This window comes from Saccopteryx bilineata, chromosome 9, assembly GCF_036850765.1.
Source record: "Saccopteryx bilineata isolate mSacBil1 chromosome 9, mSacBil1_pri_phased_curated, whole genome shotgun sequence".
NCBI classification, from domain to species: Eukaryota; Metazoa; Chordata; class Mammalia; order Chiroptera; family Emballonuridae; genus Saccopteryx; species Saccopteryx bilineata.
Window position 1 is genome coordinate 83,381,288 of NC_089498.1, and position 17,352 is coordinate 83,398,639.

General features: G+C 49.7%; 1 protein-coding gene across 1 annotated transcript in view; it reads left to right on the forward strand.

Moving 5' to 3' along the window:
• Positions 1-17,352, forward strand: part of SH2D4B (SH2 domain containing 4B) — a 119,649-nt gene that overhangs the window by 68,277 nt on the left and 34,020 nt on the right. Inside the window, exons 6-7 of the mRNA XM_066242741.1 lie at positions 2,963-3,179; positions 7,803-7,930. Coding sequence (XP_066098838.1) covers positions 2,963-3,179; positions 7,803-7,930 — 345 coding nt within the window. The remainder of the gene's footprint in view (positions 1-2,962; positions 3,180-7,802; positions 7,931-17,352) is intronic.

A 17,352-nucleotide genomic window follows, 5' to 3' on the forward strand; every position in this document is an offset into this window, starting at 1 on the left:
TGCTGGGGGAGTGCAGATAGGTTTAACCACTATAGAAAAAAACAGTATTAAAAAAACCCCAAACTAGCTCATGGTCCAGTGATTTCCTGGTTATGTATCCAAAGGAAATGAAAATAGGACATTGAAGAGACATCTGCACTCCCATGTTTATTGAAGCGTTAGTCACAATAGCCAAAATATGAAAACGACCTAAGTGTCCAACAGTGGATGAATGGACAGAGAAGATGTGGAAGACACATGCACACATGCACACACACACACACGCAGACACACAGACACACAACAATGCAATATTCAGCACGAGAAAGAAGGAAATCTTGTCATTTGTGACAATATGGTTGGACCTTGAGGTCATTATGCTAAGTGAGATGAATCAGACAGAGAAAGACAAATACTGTATGTTCTCATGTACATAAAATAGCCCATCTCACAGAAACAGAGAGTAGAATGACGGTTCTGAGGGGCTGGAGGAGGTGATAGAGGAACTGGGATGTTAGTCAAAGGGCATAAACTTGCAGTTGAAAGATAAATACGTTTGGGAGGTCCCATGCACAGCACAGTGATTAGAGTCAACAATACTGTATTGTGTACTTGAAAGTTACTAAGAGACTGGATTTTAAATGTTCTCATCACCAAAATGGAATGATAATTATTTGATGAGATGGAAGTGTTAACTAATGATATGGTGGCGGTCATTAAAATATGTAAATGTAGCAAGCCAACACTCTGTACACCTTAAACTTACACAACGCTATATGTCAACTAGATCTCAAAAAGGAAAAAAAAGACTATATGGAGAGAGAGAGAAAAAAAATAAAAAGAAAGCTGTCTGACCCCATAGCAATCCCCTTTCCATAATCTGATCTGGGTGGCAGGCTGGCTTTGCCAAGGTCACAGCTTCCTGTGCAAGCAGCACCCCGTGCCCTCCATGCTGCCTGGCATTTCTGAGCTGAGCCGGGTGCCTGCACACAGCAGCTGGTCTTGGTCAGTGAACACGGTTGCACAGAGGAGAGTTTGCAGAAGGGGTGGGAGGTGGGGCACGTGGTGGGCCTCACCAGGTGAGTGCTGCCGCCCCTGAACTCTAACAGTCCTGACATGACCCTGCTTCCATCGTGCTAGAGACATGTGTTTGTCCTGTTTCCCCAGCGAGGCTCGAGCACTTTGAGGAAGGGGCTGGTTCGTGTGCTCTCTCTCCAGCACAGGTGCAGCCCCAGTGAAACAATAGGTAATTAAACAGTCACCCAAGCCTGTGTATTGCCTGCTGATCAATATGTAGGTGTTCCAGGCAATGGAATACAGCAATGAATAGACCAAAGAAAATTCCCACCTGCCCTCATTGAACCCCCAGACCACGGAGCCTCTGCATGTGACCCTCACTTCCATAATCACCAGCAGGGGCACAGACTTCACACTGCCTTTCTTGGTTCTGGGGATGTGTATTTCTAGAAGAGGTTGGCAATTTGGAATTAGAAGTGCTGTATTTCAGGAACAAGGTTATTGACCTTGGAGCCTCTGAGTGCTGACAGAACACAGTTCTCTGACATTGGTAGGTTGTAGGTGCTCACTGCATGTGTACTGATAGGAGTCAGAATAGACATATAGGGGTAAGATTTTACTGCAGAAGGGGAAGGGGACCTGCTTGGGCCAGGGCTCACTGGTCATGAATAATGAGAAGAAGACAACTGGCTTCAGGAGTTCTCTACAAACGATGGGATTTTAGAGGCACATAGGAGCCCAACAAGATGCAGTCAGACTACAAAATAGTTGGTTTTAAGGTTAGACCTTGCCTCCAACAGGTTTTGTTGCCTCGCTTGGCATTTCCCCAGTCTCAGGACACCCTTTCGGGTTTTAGAAGCAGTAATGTGCAGGTGTCTTTCCAGGGCCACCTGGCTGAGACAAGACCCTGTCTTGAGGAACAGAAAAAGCTGGAAGGCTGAGGAGGGGGGCATCTTAGAGTTTTGTAATCTGTGGAGTGACAGAGCTATCAAAGAATCCTCACCCCCTCAACCTCCAGTGCACTCACCTGAGAGCTCTCAAACCCACAGGGAACTAATGAGATAGGGCCCAGAATCGAGATACCAGGGTTTCTTTCCAACACTCATCCTGGTAGCAGAAAGGATGTTTCCTGGTCTGGTTTGGCCACTGACCCAGCTGGGCAAGTCACTGTCTTTCCTTGGGCCTCCCTTTCCACAGGACTAACATTAGGAGGTTGGACTGGATGGTCTTAAATATTCTTTTGGATTTTGTGGGAAAGAGCAGGGGCTCTGGTGTCAGATACACCTGGTTTTAAATTGAAGACAGCTTGCGAGGTGGGGGTCCGTGCATGGGTTTTAGAACCAGACATGCATGGGCTCCAGTCCAGGCTCTGCCCATCATTAGCTATCTAATTTTGGGCAAGTTAACTACCCTCCTGGAGGCTGTGTTTCTGATGCAGATTGGTGGTGTGCCGTCCTCATGGGTGGTGGGGGAAGTGTCTACCATGAGATATTGCAGAGAGAGCACGCAGCCCAGGGCTGGGCACAGAGCAAGCCTACAGTGAATGTGGGCGATGACAGTGGTGTTTGGAGACACTGACCACTATGAAAAGCACCCCTGAAGCTGTGTGGGGTAGGCACAGGGTGTGAGAAGCTGCTCTGAGCAGGGCACTCCCAGGAAGGAATATATATGGAGATGCAAATTTCCACCCCAAGCTTTCTTGCTCATTCTGGGGCAGGGCCACAGGAATGGCCTGATGACCCTAAGCTGTTATGAATGTTTTATCCCCACAGGGAGAGGCTAGTTTGGGGCTGCTGGTTGGGCTGGGCTTGACCTACCTCTCACCTGGGCTCTGCTGAGCCCGTGTAGGGGACTCCAGTGCATCCTGGGACGGTGAGTGAGGCCCTAGGCCCCTGGCCCAGTCCTGGCCCTGCTCAGTGTGTGGCTGGGCTGTGGCTCTAGGAAGATGTGCTGTCTCCCTTTCCAGTGCGCCGAGCCAAAGCTGCGGACGAGGAGAGAAGACGCCGAGCCCAGCGCGCCCGGGACGAGTACCGGCGCCTTTCGCTCCGCGCCGTGCAGAAGGGCACCGTTGCTGGCCTTAGCTTTATGTTCCGAGAGCTCGGCCAGGGCCATGAGCAGGAAGCCAGACTCTACCACCACTTCCCAGGTCCCGGCCCACCGCTACCGCTTGCAGTGCCTGGCAGGTGGGTCTGGGTGGGGTGGGGGACTCTGCATGGGGAGGTCTGGCTGGGGACAGGGCCTTGGATGGGGGCACGGGGCACCTGGGAGCCAGTTCTCGTTCAGCCTCCAAGTTGCTGTGAGACTTAGGGCTAGTCATTTCCCTTCTGTGGGCCTAGTGTCCCAGTCTGTATAATGGGGCAGGAGGGGTAGGGGAGGGCATTTCTAATAATTCTGGAATTCTGGGAATCTTAACCTTTTTGGGATCTTCGATTCCGTTGAGAAACTAAAGGGAGCTGTGTATCCTCTTCCCTTCAAAATGTGCATATATCAATACCCAAAAGTGTTTACATATAATTTCAAACTCTTAAATAGATCCCTGGTTAAGAACTTGTAATGTAAGACCTCAAATAGATTACCTATGGCCCAGTGGCCTGGACACCAGGGCTGGCTGTCATCTGTAACCACAGGCAGCGCTGGTGCATCCTGGGCTCTGACAGCAGGTTTGTGGGTGAGGTGGTGGGTTGCAGGAGGCTCACACACACTGGTGTCACTGCAGGCTCTCAGCAAGGGTACTCAGGTGACTGCCTGTGATTGCCAGGACCAAGAATAAAGTGGTTGCCTGGCACCTCTCCACCTTCTGCCTGTGCCCACCTGTGGCCAGCCCAAAGATGTGTGCCCCATCATGCTGAGCAACCGCCTCCCCCAGGGAGGGCTCAGAGGCTGGGCGGTGAGTGCCTGCTGGCATCCCAAATCATCCTAATACACAGAAGAGTCCATTCACCCCCAGGTAGAAGAGGGCTGTCTGAGCTTTGCTTAATTGGGATTTAGGATTAGTCATACCCCACTTCACCCTCTCCCTGTGCTGTAGGGAGAGTTGACAATGTCTAAATTTCTTCTTTACTTTCCTTCTTCATTTTTCCCTTCCTTGTCATTTATGTGATTCACAAACCAGAAAGTTTAAAAAGATACATAGAGAAAAGACCGACTCCCATCCTTGGCCTCTTTCCCCAAGGGAAGCACTGTCCTTAGTTTATGTATTTGCAGAGTCCCTTTTTGTCATTGCTAACATCAAAAGTCACATCCAATCTCTTCACTTTTGCATAGAAGTTTGCATATTCCACACAGGTTTCTGCAATGTGATTTTCCCCCATTTATTTTTAGATCTTTTCATATCAACTATTAACTATTTATTTGTATTTAGTTTTTTTTTTATAGTTGCATAGTATTCTACTGTAAGGATGCTGCAGTTCACTTATATATAAAAAAATCTATTAATAAGATTGGTGTTGTGCCTGACCAGGCGGTGGGGCAGTGGATGTAGAATCAGACTGGGACACGGAGGACCCAGGTTCGAGACCCCGAGGTTGCCAGTTTGAGCGCGGGCTTACCCAGCTTGAGCACATACTCACCAGCTTGAACACAGGGTCACTGGCTTGAGTGTGGGATCATAGACATGACCCCATGGCCACTGTCTTGAGCCCAAGGTCGCTGGCTTGTGTAAGGGGTCACTTGCTCTGCTGTAGCCCCCTGGTCAAAGCACATATGAGAAAGCAATCAATGAACAACTAAGGTGCCGCAATGAAGAATTGATGCTTCTCATCTCTCTCCCTTCCTGTCTGTCCCTCTCTCTGACTCTCTCTCTCTCTGTCTCTGAAAAAAAAGAAAAATAATGATAAGATTGGTATTGTTTGAAATCTTTGGTCATTACCAACAGTGCTCTTAATGAATAACCTTGTAGACATTAATTTTATACACATACAACTATTTTTTGCAAGAGAGGTCCCTCAGATGAAGATCACTGGCTGAAGGGCTGTGTCCACTCACAGGACTGATGTTTGTCTCAACTCGCTTTTCCCGGGGTGGGGGAGCCAGTGACCCTCTCATCCTTTGGCCTTGCCCACAGCCTGCTGACAAACTTTCGTTTTGTATGTGATGTAATATTTCAGTGAAAATTTTAAATCGTAGTTCTGATTTATGAGTGAGATGAAGTATTTGTGGTTTAAGGACCCCGGTATTCCCGCACCTGTCTGCTCCCTCCTCTGCCGTTACTTCGTTGTGCTGTTCTTCTCCTCATCCCCCATTTCTAGGAATTCTTTAAATATCAGGGAGGAGGACCCTTTTGCTTGTCATAAATACTTTTTTCTCCTGTGTGTCATTTGGCTTTCGGTTTTTGTCATAAAATTTTCTGTCATGCAGGAATTCTTGATTTTTACGAGGTCAGATGTATATTTCCTGACTTTGGAGACATAGAAAAGCTTCTCTTTTTTGGCAGTTTTCCAGGAAAATGAAAATTTGTCATTTTGAAGGAAACAGGTGATTAGTCTTTCAGGCCCACATGATGGAGCTGCCTGGACCGTGGTGCCCCCTGACGCGGGCGGCCCCACAGTGAGCCATCACAGAGGACCAGCAGCCAGGCGGACGGAGCGGCAGCCCCGGGGGCCTGGGGAGGCCATGCATGTGCCTCCCTTCTGTGACAGCCCTGGGGGAGGTCCCCATGGCCTCACTGCCTCAGCTCTGCAGCACGGGCACTGGCCAGCATGCCCTGGTCTGACTGTGCTGAGGGGCCGACACACACGCTGTGGCTGGGAGGGAGTTCCAGGTGCAGCAGCCAGGCTACAGGCCAGGTGGCTTCTCTGAGCACCATCCTAGCATTTATATTCTAGTGATTCAGATTCCCTGCTTAGAAACAGAGGGCAGGAGTGAACAACTTTTTTTGCTGTTATTTATAACCTCCTCTTGCCTTCTAAGGAAAATGAGTCCCAGAAACCAGAGGAGTGTTTCCCTTTGAGCAGTTACGTGCTGGGGAATGCAGGTTTGGGGGGGGGGGGGGAGGCAGGGCTGCAGCTGCCTAATGGAGAGGAAAGGCACCCGAGGCAGCTGAGGGGGTCACCTCAAAATGCGAAGTGTGGGGCAGTAGGAGCAAAGCTGGCAGGGAGAGCGGAGGGCCTGGGGAAGCAGCGGAGAGCAACTGCACTGCTGGAGGCTTTAAGCCACGCAGTGGAACTGGAGCCTCGCCTGCTGTCTTTCTCATGACAGCTTCCCTAAACTTTCATTGTTCGCTACTGTGAATGTGTGTAAGTGGATTCATTTGAGGGCAGGTAAAAATATGAACTCATTCTGGGGTTTGTGGGGAAGTGCCGAATTCCGCATCAAAGTGTTGATACAGGACAAAAACAGGGCGTGAGCTCAGGGACAGTTCATTTTATGAAAAATGATGACAACAGTGGTGAATTCTTCCCCCCTTCTTTTCCAAGTGAGAGGAGGGGAGATAGACAGACTCCTACATGCTCCTTGACAGGGATCGACCCTACAACCCGTCTGGGGCCGATGCTCTGCCCATCTGAGGCTGTGCTCGCAACAGAACTATTTTTAGCACCTGAGGTGGAAGCTCCATGGAGCCATCCTCAGCTCCTGGGGCTAATGTGCTCAAACTAATCGAGCCATGGCTGTGAGATGGAAAGAGACAGAGAGAGAGAGAGAAAAGGGGGAGAGGAAACGGTGGAGAAGCAGATGGTCGCTTCTCCTGTGTGCCTTTACTGGGAATTGAACCTGGGACATCCACATGCTGGGCTGACCCTACCACTGAGCCAACCAACCAGGGCCCACAGTGCTGAGTTCTCAATGCCATTACTATTAAGTGGATAGCAACGACAAAGTAAGAATCTACCATGTCTGTCAGTCCGCTGGAAGGGTGAAAAGCTGCAGTTGTTCAAGCTGGGCCAAGGCCTGCTCTTCTGATGCCGGATTTTCATACCACAGATTCACACAATGTGGTCTCACTATCTATTCATTCAGCACATAGTTGGGTGTGCCTGTCATAGGTCATGTGTCATCACGCTCTAACTGTGCTTCCTGTCAGTGTAGCTTCAATAGAAGAAGAGTTTATGTGGCCCATCTAAGAACCACAGTTCAGACACAGAAACAATGAAATCTTGGCTTATTTGCGAGAAGATATAAAAATATGCAATTCATTATTCATGCATTCTTCTAGTGACTCTATTCCTCTCACTCTCAGTATCTTCAGTCCCTCAGTATACCCCCCTGACCCCATCAACGCTATCAAGAGTCCAGCAGTGCAGTCCTCTGTCTGTATCTTCCTTATTTCCCTGGGGGCGATTCAGGCTGTCTCCACAGCTTCGGGGGCTCTGGTTTCTCTCTGTCCACGGTTCCGATTCTGCCTTACAGAAGCAAGGAAGGGAGCTAGCTGGCAAAGGCAGGTGTCCCCTGAGAAGGCTGGGGAGGGCCACACCAAGAGGAACTCTCTTTGGCAGGCTGTGGGCAGGGACAGGAGGGGGCACATGCATGTTCTTCATTTTGCTCCTGTTCCACCAGGAGCCTCCTATGGATGCTCGTGTTTGCACCTGGCCGTCCTAGAGGGAAATGTGCCTTTTATTTCCCTCAGACCGCCTCTCCTGTCCTCTTTTCTGCTCCCACCTGCACAGCTTTTTTCAAAGCAATTGGTAACAGTTTTTTGGGGAAATACTAATAATAGCTGATACGTTGTAATCTGCAAAGCGCCTTCAGGTACCTGGGCTCATTTAATCCTCTCCACAGGCAGGGGCATGGGCACATGCTCATTATTCTCACAGTGGCCTCCCTCCCCCACCCCTCCCGTCCTGACTCCCACACTCCCTCTTTCTTTTCAGCCGGACTTGGGAGCGCCCACTGCGTCCTGTCTCCAGAGAAGTCATAGTCCGCTGGTTTAAGGAGGAACAGCTGCCTCGCCAAGCCGGCTTTGAGAGGAACACGAAATCCATTGCCCCCTGGTTCCATGGTAGGATGTCCAGCTGTCTGGGTCTTCGGGGTAGCTACCTCCCCATCTCCAGCCCTTTCTGAGACTGGGAAGGAAGTCCTGAAGGACTGTTATAATTAGGGGAGCAAGTGACTTTCGGCCGCTAATTGCACTCTGCCCACAAAGGTGGGCCAATCTCCCAGGGTTAAGGATCAGTCTCCTGGCTCACCTGGGTCAGAGTGGAGTGGACAGAGGTCTCTTGCTTCTCATCTACTTGCCCACTTAAGTGTGCTGAATTCAAGGAACGGGTTTTGATTTCCCCAGTGCCTGTGCTGAAATGCAGAATGGCCTTCCTTGAGACCCTAGGAGACAAAGGCATGACATCTCTGAGCAGGAGCCCAGGGGATGGGAGGTGCCAGGCATACTGAATGTGCATTCCTTCTTTCTGCTGGGAAGAGAGGTTCATGACTGGCCCACTGCTCTCACCTCACAGCCTCCCTGGCCACCAAGGGCTCCTCAGAGGCATCTTCTCTATATTCACAAGCCAGTGAGCTCTCAGTGGGCCACGAGCTCCTGGTGGGTGGGGCCCCCATTGTATTCTGAGCCTGCGCTCCCAGGTCCTGGCCATGGCCCCGCACACAGCAGGCCCTGAGCAAAGGCTTGTTGATTGAATGACTGAATGGCTGCGTAGAGAGGTCAGAGTTATCCAGACACAGAACCTCAGAACTGGGAAGCTCCCGGAATATCTTATTGCTTTATTTTTACAGATAAGAAAAGATCCCAGAGAGGGGAGAAAGTTTTCATAAAGTCACAAGGAGACTTGTAAAGTCAAGTTCAAGAATATATGTCATGACTCATGACCCTGGTCCAGAGATCAGAACATCTAGAGAACTCAAGCAGGAAGCAGGACTGGGATTCCAGCAGAGATTTGCTACAGGGAAATAGGAGGGGCTACTGGCCGTCATGCCTTTCTGTATTAGTTACTGACTGCTGTGTAACAAATAACCCTCAGACTCAGAAGCTTAAAACAAATAAGCATTTATTATCTACTGGTGAGTTTCTGAACCAATAGGCAGTTCTGGGATGGGCCAGCCTCGGATGCCCTGAGCGGCGCTTGCTCCTGAGCGCCCGGCAGCTTGCAGGTCCACGGGGCCGGCTCGTCCAGGATGGGCTTCTCTGAGGTGTAGCCTCTCTGAGCCAATGGGCTCTCATTTTCCAGCAGCCTGGCCAGGTTGTCAGGTTCTCTGGATAATTTGCGTCTTGGCCTTGCTCCCTGAGTCTCCCTCCCCCCTCAAGCCCGGGTTTGCCTGAGCACTCCCCTGGTCAGATCTGATCTGTCCGGCCACAGCTAGCACCCATCTGACCTTCTGCTGACCTCCTGGAAGCTTGACAGGCCTCCGTGTTGGCTGGCATTCTCTGCATTGGTCTTGCTTCCTGGCCAGCTTCCAGTGTTCTCGGTTCCATACAGGGAGAGAGCTGAACCAGTGTCATGGTAGGCACTGGAGATGGGCATCTTGAGGGCTGTTAGGAGGCCCTTGAAGACAAGCTCTGGACATGGCTCCAGGAAGGGCAGCTGGAGTGATCAGAAGAAGTCATGTAGGGGCGAGCAAGGCCATGTGTACTGTCATCCCCACCTCCAGGGGCCCAATATGTTTGTGCCCTGTGAAGTGCAGACAATAGCCACACTCCGTAGACGGGATGACTGAGGCATCGCGCTGTTGAAGGATTGCCCCAGGACGTGCAGGTCCCAGGGCCCCTTCCAGTCCAGGCCGCAGGAGCGTCCTCCCTGCTCTGTGTCTTTCATGCTGGCCCCTGTACAGATCATCCTCCACAGTGTCCTGAGAAGCCAGATCCTGCCACCCCCTGATCCACCCCCTGCTTTCCTTTGTACTTGCAATGAACTTCAAACTCCGTGCGGGGCCAACAAGGTCCTAGGTGACAGGCCTGCCTTCCAGCCTCATGCTGTATCGTTTCAGTGCTTTCACAGCTCTGTCTCTTTCCCGTTCCTCAAGCACGCCATTTGCTTTTCCACCTCAAGCCCTTTGCACTTGCTATGGCTCTTTCCCTAGCTTGTTAGCGTGGCTAACACTTTCCCACTTTTCATCTGAGATATCCCCTTCTTGGAGGGGCCTTTCCCGAACCCTTACCTAAAGCAGCCTTCACCAATTTCTCTTGATTTACTGTGTTTATTTCTTTAATATTACTCACCCAACTGGTATTTATCTCATTATTTTCTTAATATCTGTTTTACTACCTCATTGTAAGCCTGTGGAAGTAGGCCCTTGTCCATTTTCCCTAATGCCTAGCCTACTAAGTATCCATGGGGAGAGAGAGTGAAGGCAGAAATGAGGTGTCAGAGTTGAGATTAGACTCCAGTCTTTCTAATTCCAAAGGACAGTCCTTGCTTCTCCGCACTGGGCCTTGGTAGGTGTGTGAGTCCCCTCAGGGCCTGATGAGCGAGTTTGAGCTGAGAGCAATCAGAAAACCCAAAGCCACACCTCAGAGGCTAAACCAGCCTTCCCTGTTGGCCGCAGGCTCACTGGGGCCAGGCCCTATGCCTTAGGCATCTCTGTATTCAACCCTCTCCTCTGCTTTTCGCCTGCCCAGAATCAAGGCTGAGACACACTTGCCATCCTTTCCTATTGGCACTGTTGCTGAGCTCTTCCACTCAATGAACATGGGCACTGTGTCATGTGACTGTTGTGTCACTTAGATAATGCGTGGTTATGCCACAGTGAGAGATGATCCCTAAGTCTCAGGGACTTCCACCGACCAAGACATTTCTTACTCGTGTTACATGCCCGTTGGGAATTTGACTTAAGTGGGCCTCGGACTGAAGGAGTTGACTCAGTTGGAAACTCTAATGATCTCATGACAGAGGGAACAGAAAGGCATGGCACACCACGGCCTGGCTCCTGAAGCTTCTTCCTGGACCTGACGCATACCATCATTGCTCGCAGTCCTTCGGCCAGAGCCAGTTTGGTGTCTGTGGTGTGGATGGACAGTCTCGAGTGACAGTAGTCTATTATAATCACCATCCCCTTCTGGACCCCTTCTTTCTCCCTGGCCTCCATGCGTCCAGCAGAAGATGGAGTGGCTCTTTATGGCTTGGAAAGACAATTTACTTTCCTGGGTGACTTAGGCAGGTGTGCCTGGAGCTGGTCCTGGGCATTCACTGCCTCTCACCTCTGTCCCAGTGAGGTGTCCCTGTAGCTCCCGAGAGAAGCTTCTGTTTGAATCATTGATTTCCTCTTCATGCACACATTATTATAATCATGGAAGCACAACGCTTCCATCTTAGGCACCTGTGTAGTGAGACTCAAAAGTTCACTGGAGCGGGGGTTTGGGAGGGCGCTGGTCACTCTGCGGCTTGAAGCAGACGATGGAGGAGGCAAGATGGAGGTGGAGGTGCCCAAATTCATTTTTAGCTTTATTTTTATCCTTATTAAAAAAACAAAAACAAAACCCAGAACATATGTTTTATGTTGTCCCAGAACAAACAGAACCATGATTTCAGTTTCGCAATTTATGTAACTGATCTTGTGTTCTTCTGACAGTTCTACCATAAAGCATGTAGGAAAGTTGCTAATATGTGGACTGGAGCTTTTAGTGACAAAGTTTTCATTGCTCTGTGACAGAACGAAAGAAAAAGGCTCACATGGAGGGTGGCCAACTCTCTCTGCCTGGAAAAGACTGTCATATTCTATGATGATATTCTTTTCTCTGTTTTAGTGTCAAAATGTTCTATCTTTTATGACTTGATGGTCATGGTAAGCAGTAGTTGTTTGTATATATTGCCTTTGCTCAGAATAAAAAAAGTGACAGCCCTATGTTGCTTTTTCAACTCTTTAGAGTAAGTTTACTCATCCTAAAATCCCAATGTCTGGAGCTGCTGCTGTGGCCTAACTCCTTTCCCGATGTGGGGACTTCCTGAGAGTATTCCTGGTGGACTCCTGTACTAACGGGCAGCCTGCACCCGGCCGATGGTTAGGGAGTCTCTGCTGCAGAGCGGCTGGTGTGGGCTGGGCATCTTGGCTGGGTGGCTCCGTGTGTCTCACGCTCGTCCTGGGACCAGCAGGCTAGCGCAGGTGTCTCTTCTCAGGGACCAGAGAGCACGTGGCTGCATGCCAGACTCTTGCAGTCTACTCTTCAAACCAGCCCTGTCACCTTCCCCTCGTGCCGTTGGCTGCAGTCTGTCACAGAGTTGAGGGTGGAAAACACAGTCTGATCCTTTCCTGTGAGGACCTGCAAAACCAGAGCTGTGAGGACAGAGAGGGGAGGAGGATTTGAACCTATAATGCAGTCTTTCACAATCCTAATATAAATCATTTTTCTCCTCTGGGTAAAACATTCCTAGTTAATTTAGCTGAATTTTAGATGCAGGTTAAAAATGACTACTGCTACCTCTATTTCCTTCCCTTCCCTCAACTCCATTGGGTTGTGTTGTGGGTAAGGCAAAGGAGTCTATAAGACAGGCCCCTCTAGAATCCAGTTCTGTGACTTTGGGTGTGTCCTTGAAATTCCCCATCTGTGAAACCGGGATTGTAACCTCGACTTTATGGGACGCTTAAGAAGATGAAGCCAAGCAACTGCTTTGCCCAATACAGTGAGCACGTCTGTGTGAGTGCTGCAGTCTCCGGGGTCCGAGTCAGCTGTCAGAGACCCCCCCCCCGCCGGGGAGCAGAGTTTGGGGAAATGGGTTCAGAGCACAAAAGGGGGGACTGGCCTCACGCTTCTACCATGGGGTTCTTGATAATTAAACAGTTCTTCCTCTGTTAAAAAGAGAAAAAGTGGTAAGGTCATTCCCCTTTTCTCCTTTTTCTTAATTGTTATGTTTCGGGGGTTATAAGAGTGGCTTCTAGTTATCTAAAAATACTCCTGAGAAAAGTGAGTGCGTATGAGCTTGGCTTTGGGGGAAAAGTTCTATTTTTGGACTTCAACATGTATCTAAAATTAAGAACATTCATCCACTGCCTGCACATTGGCTCAGTTGGAAACCATTTCTCTTTCCTGAGCTTTACTTCTAGAAAACAGTCACAATGCAGGTAGTGGTTTATTGTCTTGGCGACAGCCCCTGGCTGTCTTGAGGCTTGCCCTCAGGCTTTGGCGGGGAATGGAGCTGTGCAGCAGATGGTTTAACTTTAGTAGGTCTTAGAAAACTATTCCTGCAGGATGCTGCTCGGGTGCTGGGAGTGCATCTCAAGAATGGCCTCACCTGCACTCGGGTGGGCTGTTATCGTCAAGCTTTTTCTGAGTATGAGGTGGGAGCTTCACTAGGGAGGAGGCACCACCTCCCATCCGCATAGGCCATGTGGTCAGCAGGGAGCCCAGCCGTGGGGCGTGGTGCCCATGCCCCTGAGTGGCGGTGTGTGTGTGTGTGTGTGTGTGTGTGTGTGTGTGTGTGTTTTGCTATCTGTCTTCCCACACTGCGACTTCAGAGCATAGTTAGGGGAGAGGGATGGTGAAGGTCATAGGGCTGAGAGGTTCTAGAACGATCCACACCTTCAGATTTCCTGTCCACCTTGCTCTTGAGCACAACACACAAAGATGTGTCTAAAGGAAGGAAGACAGTGGAAGTCATGGGAGTCGTTAATGATTACTTGGGGAATGTCAGTCTGGAAAAGAGACGCCTCATGGGCTGGATGGGGGAGCGTAGCCACCACCTCTCTCTTTTCAACTTTTATGAATATGTTTAGTAATAGTGGTTCTGTTATTTTAGTGATGACAGCCCCAGACTGTGGACCTTTGCAGACAATTCCAATCTATTGGGCGTGGCAGTTACTGATCCGAGCGGCCTGGGAAGTGCTCTCTGTGTGCAGCGGGCTCACGTGAAGGGAGAGGAACAGGGTCATCCAGACCCGTCCTGACAGTGCTCAGCTCATCCTGCACAACCCCTTCTCAGTCCCTGTGTCTTTGACCCGGTGCCTGAGTGTCTCTGGTTACTGCTGAGTACGCTGGGCACAGGCTAGAGGGACCGGACGCCGCAGGCCAGGGGAGGTGTTGTCACTCTGGCCTTCCTGGAGTGGGAGCAGTGACTCCTGTGAGTGGCAGGAAGCTGCTCTCAGGATGACACAACCAGGGGCCCTGCCGCTGGGCAAGGTGAGGCTGCGGTGGCACAACGGCTCCCTGGGGCTGGCAAGGACAGCTTGGGTGGCAGGAGGGCACAGAGGCATGCAGGGTCCCCACCCCGCACTCCTGTCACCCTGAGCCTAGTGACCTAGTGACAGTCTCTTCAGTACTGTCTTAAGAAAGGGAGATTATTAAAGAGGACAGAACAGGGTTTGGGGCTGGGAATTCTGAAGAGACACATTTCACTTCAATAGAAGAAAGAGCTTTTGATGGCTGCAGCTCACTCTCGGGCAGTGTGGGTGGCTGTGGACTCCCCAGATAGGGGAGTGGGGGCCTTGGAGCTTTCTGTGATGCAGTGTGGTTCTGAAACCATGTTCTGCTGTCATTGTTCCAGGACCTTGGGCTCTGCTCCTGCCGAGCTTTCCCAGTTTTCTCAGGGGACAGGGGCGTTGGAGAGGCCAGCCAGGGCTCAGAAGTCTTCGGGCTGAGGACCGAGGTGTCCTCCTGCCAGCTGTCGGGCATTTTCACCTGGGTCACTTCTCTGTGGCAGGTAGTATGTTGGTCCCAGAGCCCAGGCATAGGCAGTGGTGACCCCTCTGGATGGCTCTTCCAGAAGTCCTACAGGTAAGGGGCAGTTACACCAGGCCGTCCTGCAGGGAAGCAGCCCCTGCAGGGGTGGGAAGGATGGGGTCCCGGGCGGCAGGGGCTGAGTGGGAATGGAATCGGGCTTGACCCCTCTAACCACATGCGCAGAGCGGTCACTTCTCTGAGCTGCACAGAACAAGAAGGAGCTGGTGTTGGCGATCCCTCCACACGTGGCAGCCACGCCATCTTAGGTCTTGCCCGGGTTGTGTAGATATGCAGGGGTTTGATCACCATCAAACACCATCTCCTGGGGCACTCGCAACTGCTTCTTGAGCTGGCCACACTGAGGCCCAGAGAGCTTGAGAAACCAGCGCTTATTTACCCAGCGGTAAGCATGAGAACCAGGACACGATGCAAGGCTTCTGGCTCTTAGTTTTTCCTACTCCATTCTGTTGGCACCTTAAATACACTGTTATCGAGGAAAAGAAATTGGGAAAAAAAGATGTCCCCTCTGGATTTACAATCTCTTACCGTATAGTCATTTGAAGGTTTATGCCCAGCCTGAGTTCTCCATTTTAAATCTTGCCCCTCCTCATTCTGTGACCTTGCAGGGCAGACCTGGCCCTGGGCTCCTGGCCCAGCATGAGGGAGAACCTGGGAGTGCCCTGTCCGATCTCTGTGAGGACTCTCAGGAGCTAGCGTGTCTGCGGCTGCGTCCTTGCAGAGAGTGAGCCGGCTCAGGCCCCTGTCCTTGGCTTCCAAGATCAGTAGGAGGAGAGGAAACTGTAGTGCAGCTTTGGAACCTGTTTAGAGGTGGCAGCTGGAATGGGGACCTGGCAGTGTGGACCCAGGCACTAAATCCATGTTAAACAAGAGGCAGCTGAAGAAACCAGAGGTAGAGAAAGCAGTAATACCAACTTTGCAGTGGTGTTATGGGGATTAAATGCATTAATATTGTAGTTATAAAGTGTCTAGAACAGCTGTTCCACGTGGTCACTACCGCCCACTAGTGGGCGATCCAGCTTTCATGGTGGGCGGTAGCGGAGCAACCAAAGTATAAATAAAGAGATAGATTTAACTATAGTAAGTTGTTTTATAAAGATTTATTCTGCCAAACAGCAAAAATCCGACATAAAGTACTTGGTAAGTAATTATTATTATATGCTTTACTTTGCTGTAACTCTGCTTTATAGATTTTATAAAGTAAAGTTACTTCCCTACTTTATATATCACCATTCCTATGGAACTGGTGGGTGGTTAGAAAATTTTACTACTAACAGAGATAGAAAAGTGGGCGGTAGGTATAAAGAGGTTGACTTTCCCTGGTCTAGAACATGGCTGACATGCAATAAATGCTCCTGTTTGTTACATGGACTAAATAAACACGGTAGCCTTTGGAGGTGAACGTCAGGGTTTGCAGTGTATAAATTGTGGCTTCGTACACTGCTGTCACTTGGAAGGAAAGAAAAAGTCAACATCAGTTGATTCTCCACAAAAGGAGGGTGGTACTTATTTACTCTAAAAACTGTGCAAGTCTGAGTTTTCTTTCTTATGAATATGATGCTCATTTTGAAATGTTTCTTAAAAGTTGTGAGGGATAATGCGTGGGTCATTTGGAAGGATTGTGAGCATGTCACGGTCCATCATGTCAAGTCAGGTTGATAATTTTTCTCTCTTATGTAGAGTTTGGAATGGAAAACTTCCACCAACTCTGATCCCAAATGCAAAAATTTCTACGGGAGAAAAAAAGTAGGTCAGTTGACCTACTTTCCCCTTAAGTTCTTGCTTAAGCTGTTTCAACCAAGAAATAAAGGAATCTTTTTTCTTCTTTAGAAAATTCGTGCACTGGCTATAAAGTCTCCAAAAAGGATTACAGAGAGGAGTGAAATTATGTTTTGCTTTAAGAAAACAATAATGGTGTTTACCAGATTTTAACTCTTTCATCTGTCTATAGTTGTACATTCTTGATTTCAGATCCTGTCTGCGATCGACCTAACACTTTCAGTTCGGGTGCTCTGATGGGGTCTCTTTGGTTTCTGGCCCACAGATGTGGGCAACTAAACAGTATGGGAAGAAACAGGGGTTGGAGGACCTAGGTGAGTTGGATTTGATAGAACCGATAGTGTATATCTTCTATCTGGATTTTTAAAAAAGCATAGGGTAGCAATCAATGAAGCTGTGACTTCTGCTTATGTCATTGCTTTAAACCAGTGGTCCCCAACCCTTTTTGGGCCACAGACTGGTTTAATGTCAGAAACTATTTTCACAGACCAGCCTTTAGAATGGGACAGATAAATGTATCACGTGACCGAGACAAGCGTCAAGAGTGAGTCTTAGACGGATGTAACAGAGGGAATTTGGTCATTTTTTAAAAATAAAACATCGTTCAGACTTAAATATAAATAAAATGGAAATAATGTAAGTTATTTATTCTTTCTCTGCGGATTGGTACCAAATGGCCCACGGACCGGTACCGGTCCGCAGCCCGGGGGTTGGGGACCACTGCTTTAAAATTCTTCTGATAGTCCCATCATGTTTCTGATGATTATAAAAAATTTCTCATACCTCCCAGACTCCAGAAAGTTCCTATCATAGGTTGGGCACTTCTTCGACTCCAGGAAGCTGTCTTTGGTTTTCTGTGCTCCAGGCGTGTCCCGCGGCTCCCCTGCACAACCAGCTCATCCCAGCCCGGCACCGGGCTCCAGCCCACCCACAGCCCTTGGCTGCATTCCCCTGCACAACAAGCTCATCCCAGCCGGCACTGGGCTCCGGCCCACCCACAGCCCTTGGCTGCATTCCCCTGCACAACC